The 22,002-nt window shown below is 37.3% G+C and overlaps 1 protein-coding gene across 2 annotated transcripts; it reads left to right on the top strand.

Moving 5' to 3' along the window:
* The first annotated feature begins 4,213 nt into the window (after window positions 1–4,213).
* Window positions 4,214–21,446, top strand: LOC133518432 (calcium channel flower). Of its 2 annotated transcripts, XM_061852119.1 has the most exons (6): window positions 4,214–4,360; window positions 4,446–4,566; window positions 7,007–7,214; window positions 11,460–11,570; window positions 18,585–18,704; window positions 20,578–20,715. In XM_061852119.1, exons 1-5 carry the CDS (start codon window positions 4,358–4,360, stop codon window positions 18,700–18,702), a joined length of 561 nt encoding a protein of 186 aa, XP_061708103.1. In that variant the 5' UTR covers window positions 4,214–4,357; the 3' UTR covers window positions 18,703–18,704; window positions 20,578–20,715. The 2 variants fall into 2 exon arrangements, with proteins under 2 accessions (XP_061708103.1, XP_061708102.1); XM_061852118.1 differs by lacking the exon at window positions 18,585–18,704 and having other exon boundaries at window positions 20,578–21,446.
* Window positions 21,447–22,002: the final 556 nt, after the last annotated feature.

Genomic DNA, 22,002 nt, shown 5'->3' with positions numbered 1-22,002 from the left:
TGGACGTAGAAGTTGCCATGTTCGTCAATGCAGGCCAGCACCACCTGGTTCATGATGTGCGCGAACGCGAGGTCTTGCACCTGCAAACACGAGCTTTGTTCAGAAAACAGGAATTATTATAATTAGGTTTCGGGTTAGCAGCCGGACCCTGCGCCTGTGTGCAAACGGGACATTGCTATATATGTGCATGGTGCTGACTCGCTCATGGATTAGCATCAGTGTGACAAGTATTATGGAAAAAATATCTGACCTGGGGGATCTAGCTTAATATTATTATTTTCTTTTTTTGTTTGGTAATTCATTTGAGAACAAGTCATACAAAACAAGAAACAATTTGAACCATAAATCGTAATACATACTAAGAGATTCTATTGAAACATATGTGGTTGACAAATTGTACCATTACTTGAAAAACCGGACGAGTGCGAGTCGAACTCGCCCACCGAGGGTTCCTCCGTACAAATAGAACTAGAATTACAAATTTTGAGTTGTCAGATTTTCCCTATATATGCAATGAAAGACAATATGACTAGTCAAATTTCGTAGTTCTAGGTCAAGAACAAGTACCCAATAAATTTTGATTCTCTTGTGTTTCGAAATTTACGATTTTTGCGGCAAAAACAGCCGTATTTAATTTGAACTTTATACCTCCACACATTCATAAAGCCCGAGCATTCAGCCAGCTAGCTTTGTGTTGGAAAGAAGAAACCGCGCCGGGTATGGAGTCAACTGAACCGCATACGAACAGGTGTTGGAAACTGTGCCTATCATTGGCATAAATGGGGCTGGTGTGACTCGCCTCAGTGTGTGTGTGGTGACCCTGAGCAGACGGTCGAACACATTGTTCTGGAATGCCCTCTGAGGCTCTCACCAAATTCAAGGGACGGATTGAAGACCTCGCGAACCTTAGTGAAAGGGCCATCGAGTATCTGAAGAGTGCAAACATTAATCACTAGATTAATATTTAACTTAAATCCAGTAATTAAAAAAAAAAAATGCCATACGATAAATAAATAAATAATTCAGCCAGCTTAAACCAGTGTGGAACTCCTCTACCCTGACTAAAAGAACTAAAGTGAGGATCTTCAATTCAAATGTAAAAGCCGTGTTACCGTACGGGTGCGAAACCTGGTTTGTTCGCAAAGATCTGACAACGAAACTCCAAGTGTTTGTGAACAAATGCTTAAGGCAAATTCTACGCATCTTTTGGCCAAACTGGATCACAAACGCTCACTTATGGAGAATTACCGGACAAGTACCCGTACACAAGGAGATCCAAACGCGCAAATGGCATTGGATTGGGCATATCCTCAGGAAGCCTGACACCCACCTATCCAGAGTGGCCCTGACCTGGAAGATGCCCGGAAAACGGAAACATGGTCGCTTTAAATTTACTTGGCGCCGTTCCGTGGAGCAAGAGTTGGGTGTATTGGTGATGGGGTGGGAGGAGGTTACCCAAGCTGCCCAGGACCTGAGTCAGTGGAAGAAAATGGTTTGAGCCCTACACCCCAGCAGGGGGGTAACAGGATGGAAAGAAGAAGAACACCTCTACACATTCCCGACATAAAGGGTCTTGACAGACAGATGGACGAACGGACACCAAAGTGATCCTATAAAGGTTCCGTTTTTTCAGGTACGGATTTACGAGAAAATTTAATTTATCGAGGTTACCTCTCCTTTCATTCCTTTGATCAGTGCTCTTCGGTCATTTCCCATCTCTGGATTGTACACCACACGCACCATGCCCGTCCAAGTGCCAGGGTTCATTGTGTTTGGAGCTGTCAATTGAAGGTAACAAGGTAGTATTTAACGAATATGGGACCAGTGTTTGTCTTTAAAGGTAAAACAAGGTTCAAGTCCCATTGAGTAGAAAAAATATAAAAATTGTGTTTCAATAGGCAGTCCACACTGAGTGAACATCCTTGTGCACAAAATGGCCAGTGTAGACATACCTTGGCCGAGGCGGCGCGCCCGGGCGAGGAAAACGCGCGCGCTGCGTGAGGAAATTGCCTTCCGCGTATGCTAGCTCTGTGTGGGCCCGCCTAATGAACTAGTACTCTGATTAAACTTCCAAATTTATACACCTAAGTGTTGAGCCCAGGTGTATAAATTTGCCATCAAAAAACAAGCTTTAAGTTTTGAATAACTTTATTCTAACTCATTATTGCAGGGCTGGGGATTTCTTCCTGCCATGGGATGATATATTTTTGACAAATAGCTGTATATTGCAAATTAAGCAAAGTACATATTGAAATAGAGTTTGTTTATTACATCTCTTAAAAAATTAATTAATGAGTGCTTTGTAAGTTATACCTTTAATACAATAAGCCAAGTATTTCCCACTCATATGGACAGCCAGCAGGTTGCCAGCGTAGAACTTGGGCTCCCAGTTGTAGTCAACCAGGTTCTTCAGTTTCACCTTGGAGCTGCCATGGTTGTGGTTGCCAGCATTGGTGGTCACCACCACCTCACTGGCATATACTTCAGAACTACATACTCCATCACCTTCGGAAAATGATCTGAAAAAAGGAATAGAAACTGGAAAACTGCAACTAGAATGAATTTATTGCATTTTTTTTTTATAATAAGAAGGAGACTTAAGAGTGTTTAGAATAGATTATTCATTCAAAATTCGTGATGTCTTACGAACACCCTCTCTACCAATGGACGACAACAACACAAATGTAAATTTTCATTTATTAATAATTTGTGCAAAACCCTTGAATTGAATGTGGAGATAATGCCTTTTAGAAAACTTTTGTACATAGTTTGAGAGTTCTCTTTAACCCTTTACCTCATATGCAATATATGGCAGTTATAATACTCAACTCTATTGATAACTACTAAAGTTCAAATTTAAACTATATATTTTTTAAGACATGTGAGGGTTAAAGTGCTCAAGTCTTTACAAAAGACTTAGGTCTCAATAAGGACTCAAGTTTCGACTTAATGACTAGTCTGAAAAAGTAAGTCAAGTCTGGTAAGGGCATTTATTCATGTGATGAGCATCGATATTTGTTCCTGAGTCATGGGTGTTTTCTATGTATTTAAGTGTTTATAAATATTTATATATTATATATATTGTTGTCTAAGTACCCTCAACACAAGCCTCATTGAGCTTACTGTGGGACTTAGTCAATTTGTGTAATAATGTCCTATAATATTTATTTATTTATTTAAGTCTTACAGCAGAGGACTCAAAGGAGTTAAGGCTTAACACTAGATGATTTGCTTAATGAGTCATATCAAACTATTTAGGCTTGATTGAATTGTATGCAGTCAACTATTGTGCTGTTGGCAATATGTTTAGATCTGTAAGTAAAGAAGAATATGAATTCAGTGATGTCATAATAGAGTCAAGAGGAGACACTGGAGAACTTTGAGGGAGGCCTATGCTTCAAGGGATCAGGTATTGTCTAAGAAGCATGCAATGGCAATATAAGTTATGTTTTAGCCTAAACACTCAAACCGCTACACCAAGACAAACAGGACTGTAAGCAAATTTGAAGTACCCATTTGAACCCATTTCTCTCATACATATATTCAACAGGTTATGAGCAAAATATTTTGACAACACATAAACTGGCATTGGGGGAATTCAGGATTAGTCTAGTCAATGTGAAAATACTATGCAAAACTGCAACAATGTTTTTCGTCCCACTCATTCCAAGAAAAAACTTAACTATTCACTTACATAGTCTGCTTAGAATCTGCTAACTTTGGAAGCATCGTCGTTGGTTGCATTTTGATATTAATCAAAGGCCCACATGAATTTCAAATAAAATTCCTAACTTGCAGAGCTTCTGCTACTTTTACAGAAAATTGGCAATTTGTAAAATTACAAACGACGTCCGCTACAAAGCCGACCGACATAGATTTTTTTAAAAGCGTTTTGTTCGGTCCATTCTTTACTTACGAAATAATGTCACATTAGTCTAAAAATATATAAAATCTATTTTTGGATAAAAACCATTTAATACTACATGATAACAACCGTTTATAATAGCTATATATGAAAAATCAATTAGATTAAAAAACATACTGCGTAACAGAACAAAACGCAATTTTGTTCTCTTTGTAGCAGAATGAGAGTGATAAATTCAGGGAAAAACCTACCCTCATCTTTTGGCAAATACAAATAAATATGTAACGATTACTAGTCTACAGAAAATATGATATAATAAATACATGAATTGTTCAAGTTTCTTCATCATCATTAAAATAGCAATATTACTTTTTTGTTTTATTCCCGCAATGAGAACTCATTATTCTTTGTCTTTGCTATTTTCTTTGTTATCTGTAGTTTGTGTGACAGGTGACAAGGCAGGCAGGCAGACAGTGAATTGATTTTTCGAAAATGGTAAGAAATAATTGATCGTAATTTTACTATTAATCCATATTGAAGTGTTGTGAAGAATCGTGAACCATGTGCCCTTTGATTACAGTCGCTGACAGACAAGATTACGATGCTTATGGCCCGGCCGGGCGGAGACAACGTCCAGAAGGACGATGTTTCGTGGTGGATGCGCTACGCTGGTCGAGGCTTGGGCACAGTTGGCAGTTTCAGTACGTAATACCTCGTAATATTACGCCTATTAAACACCTTTCACAGTCCGTGCGCATTAGGAACTACAGGTTTTAATTGTTACACATTATCTTATCAGTTACCCATTAAGCCTAGGAAAATAAATATTTTTTAATTTAGTAGGTATTTATTGACAGGCTTAAATTTGGCGCTCTTGATTTAATTGTGGGCAGCTCAATCATTTGTAGTTAATTACTCTCATAAAAAAAAAAACAGTCTCCTGGCAATTATAGCTAACAGGCTTGACAGTCAGCTTCTTGTGCACTGGACCAGGGTACACTCAGTGGTAGCTACATACACATAACTCACATGAGTGTATGTAGTTATTACTAGTGTATGTGCCTGGCTCCAGTTTAAACCCTAAAATATTGTAAGTTTAATTTATTTCAATAATAATTTAATATAATTTTTAGAGTAAGTCAAACTAACACCTGGACCAAGGTCTGAAATAAATGTTTTTTTTTTATAAAGATTTAATTACTTTATCTATTGGATCATTTAAACAGCTCAATTTGTATTACTTTTTTAAGTACTAATGAATCTTCATTATGAATTAGTACTTTCTAGGCTGTATGTTTTTGTCGTTCATGGTGGAAACACCCCCTATGGGAGTAAACAATATGTCCTGGGTGCTAGCTTCCAAGGCTCTTTTGGCTATTGTACAAAGTCCTGATTGTTTCAGACTAGTCTAGAATTATTTAGCAAGAGGGTTGCCAGCCAGTGAACTAGGGGGAGGAAGGAGGCAAGTTGATATCGCCAGAGGCTTAGGGGAGGGGCAGAGGGGCATACATTGTATGTAAAATTTGAGCTTCAGGGGGGCAGCTGCCCCCTCTGCTCCTACCTGCCTATGCCCATGTTATTTAGCATTTTTCTGCACTTATTAAATGGCAATATGACCCATAATATACAGGCAAAATAGGTGTTAAGTACTTTAAAATTAATCTCCCTTAAAACATTAACTGTTTGATAGAACAGGTCAATAATAAACCTGCACTCATTTAATAACTAATTCTATAACTCATTAAATATTTTCATCTAAAATCTATTCTACTCGTAGTGCCCACCCAGTCCACACTAACTTTAAATTCAAGTCTACTGAAATTTGTTGCCTGCCTGTACTTGCCTACGCCCATGGTTTCAGACACAATTTTTACAATTTTTTTTTGTGATGTGGGTTTTTTGTTTGTTTGCACTTATGTTTTCTTTCGTTATCTACTTTCCTTATCTGGTCCTCTGTTGAATGAATCATCAACTGTCCAGTGTCAGATAAACTTTGTTCATACAATTATTGTTTATTCTTACTGATACAATCAAACACATCTGATAGTTAGGAATTTTATGATCTGTATGAAAATTGGGTCAATAATATTTAATCTTAAAGACTCATGACTTTGCATTGATAAGGTTACAATAATAATAATTCAGCCTATACATCTCCCACTGCTGGGCACAGGCCTCCTCGCACACGCAAGAGGGCTTGGGCTATAGTCCCTACGCTAGCGCAATGCGGATTGGGGACTTATCATACACCTTACGTACATATGCGTACATATGTAAATTGGATGACAATGTAATATTATTATGACATGGAGCTGATCTGATGATGGAGCTGGAAGGTGGCCATAGAAACTCTGTGATAAAACAACACAATCTAATGATGGTTGGGGTTGTTAAAATTATCTTGATGACTATTTGTTGTCTGTTGAAAGAAAAGTACAGTTAGTGTAAAACCTTGTATTAAAAATGAAGTTTTTGACCGAAAACTTATTTGATCCATCCACAAAAAACTTAATCTTACACTAGTTGTAGGTAGACTTACATCTGCATTTGGTGATCAACCATAAATTCTAAATATATGCAACAAAACCCGCTTATGAAAGTTTGGAAATTGCGCTATATACCGGGAAAGTATATTAAATGGAAAACTAAGTACGGAATCTATAGTTGCAGGGCTCGGCGTAAAGTGGCTTATCACGTGGAAAATCGTATTAGGGCACACTTAAATTAAATATTATATGGCAAAAATGACCACCGTTTAACATCATCTTTTTGTGTTTTTTCTTATGCAGATATTTTTGGACTTTTCTGGATGTGATAACTTGATGAGGCTTGAATTGTGTTTTTTGTTTAAATCTTGACCATTGAAGGGTTAAACGCGGATCGTTTCAAGTGGCTTTTACCTTAATTAAAACTTTTGTATGAGTTCGAAATTTCCTGCTACCTAAAGGTTGTCTGGAAGAGATCGCTTTTTAGCGATAAGACCGCCTGTTGTTACCTGGTTCTATTTTCCTTTAAAAATCATTTGTAGTTTTACATGTATGTAAAATGTATAATTGTTGGTGCAATAAAGAATATTTACTTACTTACTTACTTACTTAAAACCTTTTTAAACCTTTTTTTTTTTTTCCTGTATTGTTCCAGTTGCAATAATCCTCGGCCTGTTCAACTGCCTGGGCATCATCCTCCTGGACGTCCAGTGCCTCATTGCCGGCATCTGGCAGATGTTAGCGGGCTTCATAGTCATCGTGTGTGAAGCGCCGTGTTGCTGTTTCTTCATAGACTATGTCCAGACACTGTCGGATAAGGTGGAGTCGCGCCCTTACTGGCAGAAGGCAGCCGCGTATGTCGGGTATGTAATATATCTCATAATGTCACAATTTATGGGTCCAAACACATCTTCCTCAGCGAGTATGCGCCCACTGTTGGGCATACGCCTCTTCAAATTTCCTCCAAGCAGCCCGATTTGCTGCTTCTCTCCTCCATAGTGGGCCCACAATCGTTTTGATATAATCCTCCCATCTACTTGGAGGTCTGTGATCTGGACTTGTTGTACGAGGCCCCCACACTAGGACACGCTTGCTCCACCTCCCAGGCCCAATTCAGAATAGCAATCCGCCGACCAATGTCTATTACTTTGGTCCGTTGCCGGATCTCCTCGTTTCGGATTCTATTGCAGCGAGATATACCGAGCATACTGCGTTCCATAGCTCTTTGTGCGACTTTGAGCCTCTCCATTCCCCAAAACCAAACACATACACTGGTTCAAATGCGCGTTGACAGACTATCTTTTACTATCTTAGACAATTACTGATTCAGATTACTCGCTGTATAATCGCTCTATAATCCGGCAGTGTACTCAGCCGAACGCCCTTTTACAGGTTGCATTATAAATGTAGCATTTATTTTCTATATAACGATATAGACGAGGGCAAGAGAGGCAGAGGTCACCAACCAACTGGACTAGAACCATCTCCAAGGACATAACGGAGCTATGCCTAACGCCAGCAATGACTAATGATCGCAACAAGTGGGGATCAAGTATCAGGAGGGCGACCCTAAAAGGGAATGCGCCAGGAGAATGATGACGATCAATTTTCTTTATAAAGCTTTTATAGCCATACAATCTATTCTAACAATCCGGTATAGGGGGAAATTTTCTGGTGCCGTACCGAGCGCCTGCTCTGCCTTACTTTACACAATAATGTTTCCTACTGTCATTGTCCAACATAACATAACAGTATGTTTAATTTATTCAATTAGGTGTCAAAAGAAGTCAGACAGTCAGTTCAAACTTTAAACAAGCATATACACATACACGGCTCTACTACTCAACAATGATATTATATTATATCGTTGGGTACAAGCGATATCAATTGCTAATGTTGTAACTGCCTGCCTGCTTATTAACTAAATAAGGTGTCTTTGTGTAATTCCAAATACTTCAAGATTGTCAGGTAATTCTGAGAATGGACATATGATGTAATTATCCTATCGGGAATACCAAAGTCCATATAAAATACTATAATAAGATTGATTGATAATGACATAAATTAATTTGCTGAGTCAAATATAACTTCGGGCGTCTTGAGCTTACGGTGACCGCTTACCATCAAGCGAGCGGTACACACGAACGGGTTTGTCAACGTCATATTATAAAATAAAATAAAAACCATATGGTTTGTATTCTCAGAAAGAAATCAACTCTGGCGCCGACACCTATAAATGGCACGAAAACAATGGACGTGAAGTGAAATATCATGATTTATATAATTTAGCACCTTATTCCATTACAATAAGGTGAATGTATTAGGTGTCCTTATCATCGCCTGTACATTTCTCTTTTAAGTCAATGTAAACCTTATTGACACGTTAATTAAGGTCTAATTCTAGTGTTTCGCGTGCACAGATAATGTACACAACATTTATAAACATTTCATTCATACGGTACGAGTGCGTTAATTATCATACCATACCGTTAAGCTTATCAAGGGAATTAGTGGCATAATACAAAACCAGGCGGTGTTTAAAACGGCATAAGCGACTAACTAACAAGGGTACTTAGTACCTTTTTAATTGAAACTTCGCCGTGATATCTGCACTGTTATAATTGGTTGTAGAGCATTTGTTTCATGCTAACCAATATACACGGTGTAACATGAGGAAACCGAAAGGTTTTTACAGTGTATTCCTGATCACATTCAAAACGCCTTTTTGATTTGCGTAGTCTAAATATCATTATTGATAGATATCAAAAAATTACAAGTAACCTTTGCAAAAACTAGGTTTTACAAAAAAAAAACATTCTCAGTGCCAGTTTTACCATAACATTAACTTTTTATGTACCATCATGTTCAAATTTGCATGGACAATTTATGAATGATTTCATTCATAACTTGTCCACGCATTTTTGAACCCTACTGTACAAATACATTTTAAAAAAATTGGCGAAATTTTATTATATTCATATAACATGTTACTTTTGTTAACTATTAAAAATAACAAGTACTGGTTTCTATTAGCACGTCTTGTTATCTTTCATTATAATAAATCATTTTTTTGAAAACAGACTCACTTAATTAGTAATGATTTTTTTTCTGATGGACGTTTAGGTAAACGCGCGTAAAGCAGTGATGATTTTGTCGATCTTATTTGTAAATTTCGTAAAGTTTGGACTGCTAAAAATGGTAATTTTGTATTACACATATCCTGTACTTCAACTTTAATAAACTACATTTTTGTTAAGTATTATAAATTTGAAGTGGTGTAAATGAAAGTTAGACGAAATCAATTTTCTCCAGAAATTACTTCAAAACAAGTGACAATTTCTCTGAAAATTGACTTAATTTCAACGTAATTTTGATCCTTCAACAATCTACAACATTTGCTGAAACTGTTCTTATACATCATTTTGTATAATTTACTACCATAATTTTTTGATGAAATTTTAAAAACTATCCCTTCTCGTCACATATTACCGGGGACGCTCGCTTGCGATTTCATTATTAAAAGGCAAGATGAAAAAACGTGCTAATAGAAACCAATACTTGTTATTTAGATATTACGTAACAAAAGGTGTACAATTTCAACGACTAAATCTATAAATTTAAAATTTTTGCTCTAAAATCGTTACCGGGCTCTTAATGAGATAAAAATTTGTTGATTTTAAACTTATTTAAATGTCTTAATTGCATGACCCTTGTGTTGTGAAAGTAGATTATTTAGAGTTAGACGGATATTTTTAAATCAAAATCAAGGAAATTGTATTGTCTCTGATCCGCCGCGCCGGTTCGCTTGCTTCAAACACGCTTCTTCGAATCTACCAAGTCGTTTGAGGAAAACCGCCTCGCGACATTAGACGTAAAACGCCAACTACGCAAGGATAGACCTAACACCTACGTGTATACATACTTTCAACACGGCCGGTCAACTATACTGTTGTGAATGTGAAAGGGTGTTTAAGAGCAAGTTTGGCCTGGCCAGCCACATAAGAGCTCATACGAGGAAAACCCTTGATTGCTGAGGTCGCCGTCGTCGAAATCGATGTGGAGGACTATATAATTATAAATATATAAGAAACCTTCCAATATGCAAATCCGAGGTAATGACAATAATACACTTTGGTACAAAACCCCTTATTTTATTCACTTCAATATCAAACAATACTTTTTTACAGTACATATGGGGCTACTTTATAGCACTAGTGCGAGAAGTAGCATATTACGTTACTGTGTCGAACATTTAAAGGGCCATATGTACTGTAAAACGTTGTACGATACATGTGCGAATAGGTAATTCGCAACTCGTGTCGATTTAAAACACTCCCTTCGGTCGTGTTTTAATTTATCGCCACTCGTTTCGAATTTCCTATTTTTCGCACTTGTATCGTAATGTACTATTTTAATTCAACTACTACACATATATATAGTCGCAAGTCGCAACTGCATTTGAAAAAGGGGTTTGGTACTTTGGCTAAAGTAGTAAACCTATTAGCTTATTCCTACGATGCTAAGCTGATTATTCATAAAACTTTACGTGCCTGAATTAGTTAAATTATGTTTTATCCCTTTCTTATAAATACATAAGTCAAAATGATATATAAGATAAATGAAATAAAGACAAACAATTCATAGCTAATTCAGCCTTGTAATACTTCATGAATAACGCCATAAGAGTTTAGTGTCACTCTTTGGAATGCCAAATATATATTGCTTGACCGTTCGCACGTTGGCATTGGCCTCCGGAAAGGCTGGAATCATGGGTGGGACGGGACAGCAATTTAATTACGCGCGTGCGATATAAATAGGAACCTAAATGGTCGCGTACTGTGCGGTTTAAGAGGAATATCCTCCCGCGGACGCTTCGGCTGTGGAATGAGGTGCCGTGGTTTTCCCGAGGGGCTACAGTATGGTCGGCAACGCGCATGTAAAATCTCTAGTGTTGCAGGCGTCCATAGGCTACGTTGCCTGCTTCCCATCAGGCGGGCCGTATGCTTGTTTGCCATCGACGTGGTATAAAAAAAATGGCGGGTTAATGCAGGAAATTCTTCGTGCTTACTTTACCATAATTTATTAAAAAATAATTCTATTTTTTCCAGCTTGGCTCTTCCCCCGTTTTTCTTGTGTTTCCTGAGCCTCAGCACCTGGTTCGGCTCGGGGCTCATCTTCGCCACCGGCGTCATTTACGGCATGATGGCGCTCGGCAAGAAGTGAGTATCCTCCAAACTGTTATAGTTAGGGTTGCCATGATTATTCGGAACTCTTATGGGACAATGGGGTAGTTGACAAGTGGGTTAGTATTAGGGATGGCGTTACAAAGGTCTCACTGGTCTCACGTAAGATTAGGGGAGGGGGAAGGGGTGGAAACAAATCTTACGACATCTTACCAGGGGGGACGGTCCTCATTTTCAAAAACGCATCGTTAATTAATGGACGCCCCCTTACATTGTCTAATTCAGAGTAGTTACATTTTTAAATGAATTTGTACCGCAATAGGGAATATTACGCAAAACTTGGCGTAGGGGGCGCCACTACCACAATCCATCACAATCTGAGGGATTCAACACGATAATCGAAATTTCGTTATCTAACCTCTCTATCACTCTAGCAAATTCGAGCGACGAAGAAGCAGATAACTACATTTCGCTATTCGCGTTTCATTGTAGGCCCTTTGTAAACAAACCGCCTTGATGCATCAATGTCATATTTTATTTATTATCTGTGAAAACTTGTCAAAAAGTAGTTTTAAGCACAGTAGTTTAAAGTTATTCTAAGGTTTACGAAAGGTGCTAGTGCCGCACTCTGGCGCATTGCAAAAATAAAATCGTCCGTGTCATTGACCGCCATGTCATTTGTGTTGGTTATTATGCAAATGTAGCATTATTAATAATGTAGTTACTAACGATGCGGGCTGACGGTTCATTAGCGTTCTCATTATTGTATTAATGTAGCATTATTAATAATGTGGTTACTAATGATGCGGGCTGACGGTTCATTAGCGTTCTCATTATTGTATTAATGTAGCATTATTAATAATGTGGTTACTAATGATGCGGGCTGACGGTTCATTAGCGTTCTCATTATTTTTATATTGTCACTAACGAGGCCAATAACATTTTTCGGACCATATAATACGTAGATAACTAATCGAAGCTTTAATATTGGCTGTATTTAGATTTAGATTTAGATTTAGATTTATTTATTTTCATAACGATAAATTACAGTATAAATTATTCTTATGTTAATCTATATGAATTTACATTATGATCGTCAATGATTTGGCATGCAAACATATAATTATAAAACGTCAATAATAATTATCAAAAAAAAAAAACAAATTCGAAATTACCGTCAAATTAAAAACTACGAAACAAAGGAAACAGGAAACTAAAAAGAAATAATGGATACATGTCAAATTAAATATTCAGTAGATATCACATAATGATCGTCATTAAAACTAAGAGCAGTAATAATAATATTCTAGAACAAATGTCATCTTAAATCAATTTTACATTAACTATAATGTTAAACAGTTATTATAATTTTAATTCCATGTATTCATCCACTGAATATAATGGGTTTTCCAATAAAAAAATCCTCAATTGACGTTCAAATGCTTCGTCAGATATTTCAGTTCTTAATTCGGCGGGTAGACGTTCGTAATAAGTTGGGCCTATTACTCGCGGATTCTTACATGAAAGTGCCATGCGACGCGGCACTGTTCGCAGTCTTCCCGTCGATCTGATTTGTTTGCCCATGACTTCGACACGTTTGAACATAGATAAGTTTTTTCTCACGAACATCAGAACTTGAAACATGTATAACGAATAATGCGTCATTATACCATTATTTTTAAAAAGTTCCTTGCAATGATGCATTAGTTTAACTCCAGCTAGTAAACGGATCGCACGTTTTTGGAGAATTAATACTCTCTTTGCATCTGTGGAATTTCCCCAAAGCAGTGTACCGTATGACATCAAGGAGTGAAAGTGCGAGAAATATACGGCTTTAAGTGACTTCCTTGATATCAGAGGTTGTAGTTTTTTTAATGCAAAGATAGAACTACTCAACCTCTTACAAAGCAGATCGACATGGCACTTCCAGTTAAGATTCGAGTCAAGTATGAAACCCAGAAATTTTGTTTCATTACATAGTGGCATTGGACCGTTACTAATACATGGAGGCACTGTGGTGCTGCGACCCGAGAATATCATCACATTGGATTTCGTTATATTTAACAGTAGGCCATTCGATGAAAACCATGTTTGTAATTGGTCACAAGCCTCATGTATTCCCTCGGCCAACTGCGCATGTGTTTTTGCCCTCAGGACAACGGTTGTGTCGTCTGCAAATAACACAGATAGCCCATTTGTGATGGCAGAGGGTAGGTCATTCACAAATAATAAAAACAGTGTATTACCGGCTGCTGACCCCTGAGGAATGCCCAAATTAACATAACCAGTGTCTGAAACGTATTTTTTGCCACTAAGTAACATTTTCACTACTTGTTGACGGTCAGTCAAGAATGATGCAAACAATTTGTGTGCTGAACCATTTATGCCATAGAGGCTTAATTTATTTAAGAGCAAATTATGGCTAATGATGTCAAAAGCCTTAGACAAATCGCATAGTATGGCGGCCATCTTGTACCTGTCATCTAGACCAGTCAAAATGCAGTCAACGATTCTGTGTGCTGCCGTAGTAGTGGAGCGTTTTTGTCTGTAGGCGTACTGGTTGTCGGTGAGTAAAGCGTTCTGTTCTAAGTAGGTCATCAGGGAAGATGATAAAATGGACTCCACAAGTTTTGAAACAGTAGGTACGATAGTTATGGGCCTGTAATTGTTTACATCACTCTTATCACCCTTTCCTTTGTACACCGGACATACACGTGTATTTTTAAGGACATTCGGATATATTCCAATTTTAAACATGTCATTAACTAAGACTATTAATATGTCAGATAGAATAGGCCATATACTTATTATGATATTTAAAGATATGTCATATACATCTACAGTCGTACTGGTCTTTAACATTGACTTTATAGTTTTATCCAAAAGCTCACGAGTAACAACAGGAAATGTGAATGACGGTATATCAGCGCTGCCCAAGTGCCTACTGACGTACTGTTTGGACAGTTCTTCATCACTGTTTATTGCATGTTTTTTAGCGATGTTCAAAAAGTGTGAGTTGAATGCATTCGGAACCTCTTCATGAGACATATACGCATTATCATTTTGTTTTTTAATGCAGACCTTCTGGGAGTTTGATTTTTTACCTATCTCCTCATTTATGATCCTCCACAATTCTTTTGAAGGATTTACGGTTTCTGCCAGTCTGGTTTCAATGTGATTTTGACGCGCACGGAGCGTCTCTGACTTGATGAGTTTCGAGTAATGATCTATGCAGTCCGATATGATCGGGTTGTTAGGATATTGACGTCGTATCTCGTGAAGGTCGCGGTGTTTTTGCATATATCCAAACAGCTCGTCAGTTGCCCACGGAACAGGTAATTTCTTTTTGGGCCTTAACTGTTTAACAGGGAAATGCAAATCTATATAATATGTCAATATATTAAATAATTTGTCAAATTTAGAATTAATGTCAATATTATCATCATAAATAAAATTAAAATTATAATAAAATATGTCAGTATAAAATAAATAAATAGATTCAGTATTAAATAATCGGCGTTCAAATGTCTTATTTGTTTCGGATTTTTGGATCTCACTTTCTAACGTAAACACATAGCGTTGCGCGTTATGATCACTTATGGCAGTGTCCACTGGCGTTACAGTGAGGCAGTCGCGCGCGTAGTTCGCTAGGCCGCAGTCAATGGATGATGCACTCTCAGCCGTTACGCGAGTAGGAAAGGTCACAGTGTTCAAACATCCGAAACAACCAAGTACATCGTCAACCCGCCGTCTCGAACTATTGTCAGATAAGTAATCCACATTATGATCGCCGACTATGAGGAATTTTTTATTTTCGTCGGTTAGCTTACTTAATAACAATTCAAGATTTTCCAAATAAATGTCGAAGTCGCCATTACATGTTCTATATAATACAATAATAATCAAACGGTAACATGGTATTTCAACAGCAGTAAATTCTATATGGTATGGGACACAAAGACTATGAAGGTCGTTACGAGGTTTAAAGTGAACATCGTCGCGTAAGAAAAGAGCTACCCCACCGTGCGCGCCTGCGCGAGCGCGGCAGTAGCCGTTCGCGAGCGTGTACCCACTTAACCTAATGCATTCTAACTCATTTTTCCGACACCAAATTTCACTTAATCCAAGAATGTTTGGGTTTTGATCGCAACATAATAATTCTAATAACGAGGTTTTACCACCAATGGATCGAACGTTTTGGTGAATAATTGTAAATTGTGTTGTTATCGGATCACAGTGTTGGCGCGTTGTACATTGGCGTTTTTTGGCTGTACGATGTTAAAAAAATAAACCGTGCACGAAATTAAGCACTATAAAATTTATGGAAAAACGTAGACCGCGGTTCTTTCGTGACACAATCTCTATGTAATAAATTGGAAAGAACTAAAGAGTAGGTAACTGGACCGTGACGTCACATATCTGTTTTTCATATATTTTTATATTCCATAGTTTCTAATTGTTTTGACGGTTCAAAAAAAGAGAAGAGGCTGATTGGTCTAATTTAGTAAAGAATGTATTTAATAACTTGTTTTAAAAATGTATTTGTTGAAAGTGAAAAACGAATATTTGACAAGTGAAAGTTAATAATGGCACCATCTAGTCGTAGAGACGGGCGTATTTATCCAGGTTATGGCCCGGGGTAGCATAATAATGTTTTTTTTTCTTTGCCTTCTGGGGCGGCGAAACTAATAATGGCCCGGGCGGCAAATTTTAAAATACGCTCCTGATTAGAGGAGAAAAAATCAACAGTATATGCCGCCATTCAATAAAAATATGCCTAAAATGCTTTTTTAAATCATTTATTGTACTTGTGCCTAAGACAGCGGTCAAACAAAAAACTAAAATATAATTTTATATTTCTCGCAATTCTCGCGAAGGGTCTTTTATTTATACTAGCCTCTGCTAATATAGATAAGATAAGTAAAGATGCGATGCAATATTTATTTTCGGCTGCAGGTGGTATTCGTCCTTGTGACTTCCGGAGCGTTGTGACTCGCTCCACTACACATTACGGTCACTTCCTTAGGTGTATTGTTGATCTACTTTTTATTGGTAAAAAATTGACCTCTGACCTTGTGCCCGTTGATGAATTATTCCGTTATATGTTGACGTATAATGATTAAGTGCCACTTTAATGCGAACTCTGTATCTTTAGGTATTTAAATAAAAGTAACACAAGTTGTACATTTTCGGGTAGTTATAACATTTATTGGTTAACCAACTAAATACAAAACCGCCTGGATCTGTGACTGAACGACCTGACATTAACCAGGGGGGAGAAACTGCAGCATACTCGTATCTATATCTGTGTCGTGTGTTCCATCTCCTGGTGTGCGGTCGGAATGTTGCAAAAACTTTCACATGTCAAACTTTTGGAAACTTCAATCAATCAATCAATCAATCAAATCATTTATTTGCTAAAATACAGTCAGGTGGATCTTAAATACATTTTTACGAACAGTGTATTCAGCCTGCGATTGGGCATGCAAATATTATACAAAAATTATCTTAACCTAAGCATGCAGCATGCATGAATTACATTACAATAAATTTAATAGAGATATGGCTTATAATCTAAATATTCTTTAATTGAGTAAAATGCGTTTTTTATTAAAAAGTCTAACAAGTATATCTTAAATTGAGGCATGTCTGATTCTATTATTTTGTCAGGTAACTTATTATATAATGTATTCGCCATGCCAAATACACTTTTTTCACGCAGGGCTGTGTGTGACTTTGTGCACGTAATTTTGTGTCGTTGACGAATACTATTAAAGCCAGTGAATTTATGTTTATTTAACTTTACATACATAATAACTTCAAATATATATAGACAGGGGAATGTTAAAATTTTCAGGTCAATATAGAAACGTTTGCAATCATCACTTTCCCTTAGCCCGCAAACAGATCGTAAACATTTTCTTTGTGCTTTAAAAGCCAAATTTCGATCTGTCTAATTTCCCCAGAAAATGATACCATAGCGCAGTGTGGGAGTTACGTATGCATGATAAGCAGTGAGTACTGCTGGTCGACTAACTATTTTATTTAATTTGAACAATGCATGTGAAAATGAACATAATTTACTACATATAGAGTCAATTTGGTTTTTCCACGTTAACTTATTGTCTAAATTTAATCCTAGAAATTGCGTATTGTTAGTTTCCTCAATTATATAATTATTATATGTCACATTTATGTCAGCCATTCTATTGATCCTTTGATAAAAATTCATAATTTTAGTTTTTTCTAAGTTTATACGTAAATGATTGAGATTAAGCCAATTGATTATTAATTTTAGTGCATTATCTATATTATTTTGACATGTTTGTGGATCATCGCCTGTTACTATTACCGTGCTATCATCAGCAAAGAGAACCATTGGGTAGCCAATTGCTTGTGGCATATCATTTATATAAATGAGAAATAACAGAACAGAAACTTGAAAGTTTCCCTTGTTTTCTGACCAACTTTTTGAAAAATTTCGCAACTAGCACATGTATAGTTCCACCACTGCGTCAGACCAAAGAGAATTTGGAACAGAGGTGGATTTTCAGAGAAAATTTTGTAGCCACAGTAAATTTTTACTATTACTGCCATCTTTCGACACATGATTAAAACTTTCAGGACGCCATTTGACTTTGATCCTTAGACTTTTGACTGTTGGTCAAAGGTATGGCGCTATCGCTCGAAAAGATGCCGCCATACCTTTGGCCTTTAATTTAACAAACTTGATATTTAACAAATTTAACACATATATGTGAAACATTAAGGATCAAAGTCAAATGGCGTTCTAAAAGTTTTAATCATGTGTCGAAGGATGGCAGTAAATTTACTGTAGCTACAAAATTTACTTTGACAATCCACCTCTACTTCAAATTCTCTTTGGTACCTCCTGTAAGTGAGCAATTATCGTTACGTTTTTATGACGTGTGTGACAGTAGGCTACATGTTTAACCAACTTGGATTGAGGAGAGGTTTTCACGTAACCGTATTTTCGGTTAAAATTGTTGTGTTCCAATTAACAACAAAACACGGCTACAATCGGCCCAGGGGCACGCGGGACGACATGGCGGCGATGGCGGCGGGCGGCGCCACGCCGCCGGGCCCGCAGCCGCAGGACCACCACGCCACGCTCATGGAGGACCCCGACGTGTGGCGCCCTAACTAAAGGCAACTAACTTCAACAACCAATCGCTAGATGGCGTTGTTCCTTTGCTAACAACCTTTTCGTACTTGACCCTACTGCTAGATGGCGTAGCATTTTTTTTTCTTTCAGTATAGCACATTCTATAGCACAGCATGTGATCCCTCTATTTCAATGTTATTTTACAATGCCATTTAGGTATAAATTGGATTTAGTCGTTTAGCTTTTTAATTCGTTATTTTCCCTACAAATTTTTTCGTTCAACATCGCACATTCTATAGCACAAGATATGTGATCGTGCGATGAGAATTATACTTTTATAGTATTTTGTATTTATACTGTCGCCAATTAGATACCGACTTGGTTTTAGTCACTCATTGAGGACCCCGGCGTGTGGCGTCCCAACTAGAGGTAACGAACACCCAACCGCTAGATGGCGTTTTTTTGCTATCAAACTTTTTTTGAGCATCGCACAAATTTTTAGCACAAGGCATGTGATCGTGCGGTTACCACTGTCTTTTGCATTTTTGTCGCCAAAAAATGCGACTTAGATATAGTCGGTCATCAGTCGGTCGATCCTGACGTGTAGTGCTTAAACTGAAGGCAACTAACCTAAACGCTAGATGGCGTTGTAATTTTTTTTTTTTGGCCAGCAAACTTCTTTTAGCATCGCGAATTTATAAAAGAACGTATGCGATCGCGCTGTTGGAATTTTATTTTACTTATTTATTTTGTTATTTGCTTCTCGTCAACTTTCAGAACGTTTGTTCTCTAGCAAACTTTTTTCAGCCTCGTACATTCTGTAACACTGAACATGTGGTACAACTAAGCAATAGACTGTCGTTTAGTTAGCTGTTTTTATTTCTGGTTCAGCAGAATGGCTACGTTTTTCCTTCTTTTAGTATTCTTGTAATATTCTATACCTTGTGTTCGCACGTTATTTTTTCTCATTCATAGAGGACTCTTGTCTTGTGTTGAAGTGTTATAAATTTCGCAACTTAGTAATGATATATAAAGTAATGAATGATATCTGGATATTTTTTTTAACTATTTATGTTTTTGTATATTTACGGGTCACTTTCGCTATGAAACTTTTTTTTGCACTATTATGTAGGTAGCACCGGCATGAGTTGACGCTATTTTCTGTTGAGATATTATTAAATAGGTACATGTTTTTATTTACATTTCGCGTCCGTATGATCAACTTTACTTTCTTTTTTTAAGCATGTTATGTCTGTGATATGTATTCAGGAATTTGTGTTGATATTTTCATATCAAGATTACGGATGAACTACAACTAGGAAAAACACTAATCAAGTTTTCCCACGAAAATAAAAAGTATTAAGTTAATCAACACATAAATTTTGTCTGGTTTGTGTTAGTCCGTCGCGGTCATTTTGCCATGGAAGGACCCAATAGATTATGTTTGACTTTTTATGTCATTTATGTCAAAAGGTACCTTATGGTAAGTGCACAAGGTACCTTTTGATATGAAAATATACAAATAGTCTATAAACATAAACATAATTTATTTCAAAACACGTATTCTATGGTTACTTTCATGTAAAACACAGACTTCAAAATAGTGCCTGAACTAGGATTCCCTGTGTTTCAGAGGAGATATATGGCAAACATTGTTCATGTAAATTAATTTTCACTTACAAAGTATATAATACAATTTCGCAACTTAATACTATAATACATTAATCGAACAATTATCCTATTTATCATATTGTAAACCCAGACATATTGCTTAAAATTATTTCACAACTATTAGTAGATTCTCTGTGGGATCATTATGTGGAATTCATTGGGTTATATATAAAGCCACGATCGGCTATATTATAGTCTTGTCATTTTAACATGTTACTGCCCATTCTGAGTTAACTTTATGACCAGGGCGTCAGCGGACGAGATGCGGACGTCGGCCGCCACGCTGGAGGCCGGGCTGCCCAGCTCGGCGCCGCGCGCCGGCCTCGTGCCCAACGAGCAGCCCGTCTCCTTCACCGGCGTGCCCGGCAAGTGATCTCCGCTCCTCTATGCCACCCTGGTACTTTAAGGTGATCTTAACGACGTTGACTAATGTTTGTTAGCGCCGTTATCTTTTAAAACCCGACCAGAATTATATGATCATTGTCGAGAGGGCGCTGTTGTTCTCATGTACGGGGTGACAGTTCAGTTTAATATGCAAAATTTAGTTCCAATGAAATTCCGCAATATGCGTGATCATATATTACTGGTCAGGCTTTACCGAATCAGATTAATCCATGGAGTTTAATCCCGCGGTTGCGATATCGGGTCAGCAATGATAATCGAAATTCGTTTCTACGTTTAAAACTAAATTTAAATCCTCGGGACTCAAGGGGTTAAATTGGCAAGTTTATGGTGGTATTACCGACATTAATGCCTTCGTAGAGTAACATTAAGTACAAACACACTTAACTGTCCCTCGGTGGTCCTTATCCCTTTTGTAAGAAGGTCCACCGATGCACAGTTAACAGTGCACGTATTAACAATCAAGATATTAACGCTAATAAATATTTGTGCAGCGATTTATGTGGTATATGCTAGGGCACTTTCAACAAGTACCCTACTATCCGTCAGGTCCACTCAGGTCTACCTCTTTCCTGGTTATATTATTTTATAAATGTATATCATTCCAATTTACAAATCCACCTGCTTCCGACTATCAGAGTAAGGGCCATCACAAAAACATCTGGAATGAGATATCAGCCGAGTAGACAAGTGAGCGTCAAGGCTGACAGGTTTCTTTTTTTGGTCTACCGATTGCGGTGACTTTTCTAATTTTAGAGTAGGCTCTAATAGTGTTAGATTCCCATAGATCCCAATGTACAGTCAGCAAAACTGTTAGCTTAGCACACCTGCATATACACAGATGTATACAGGGATGATAAGCTAATCGTTTTGCTGACTAGCATGAGCATGTTGCATGAGCGCCGGTGAGCGGTAACCGGAAGTTTCTTTGGCAGTTTTAATCAAAATAGTTACTCTTAAATATGTGCGAAGCTTCGCAATAGGGAAACTAGCTTGGTTGAATTGGTTAATCTGAAAAATTCCTGCTTAATAATTTTGAGGCCCTGAGATCAAAGATTGGTCGCTATCTATTAACTTCTGTGTGAATTGCAAAACCAGGAGTCACATACTAATTTAAATCGTCTAAAACAGACAGTTTCTAAATTAACTAAAAAAAAAATAAATGTAAAATGTAATGTTTAATAATTTATATCAAAAAAGTTACCAAGACTTGACGGCTAGTATCGGCCCCTAGCCACTATTTTTAGCATTCCTAAAGTTAGACTACAC

This window comes from Cydia pomonella, chromosome 5 (genome assembly GCF_033807575.1).
Source record: "Cydia pomonella isolate Wapato2018A chromosome 5, ilCydPomo1, whole genome shotgun sequence".
Lineage (NCBI taxonomy): Eukaryota > Metazoa > Arthropoda > Insecta > Lepidoptera > Tortricidae > Cydia > Cydia pomonella.
The sequence above is the reverse complement of the archived record's forward strand: the minus strand, read 5'-3'. Positions and strand labels throughout refer to the sequence as shown.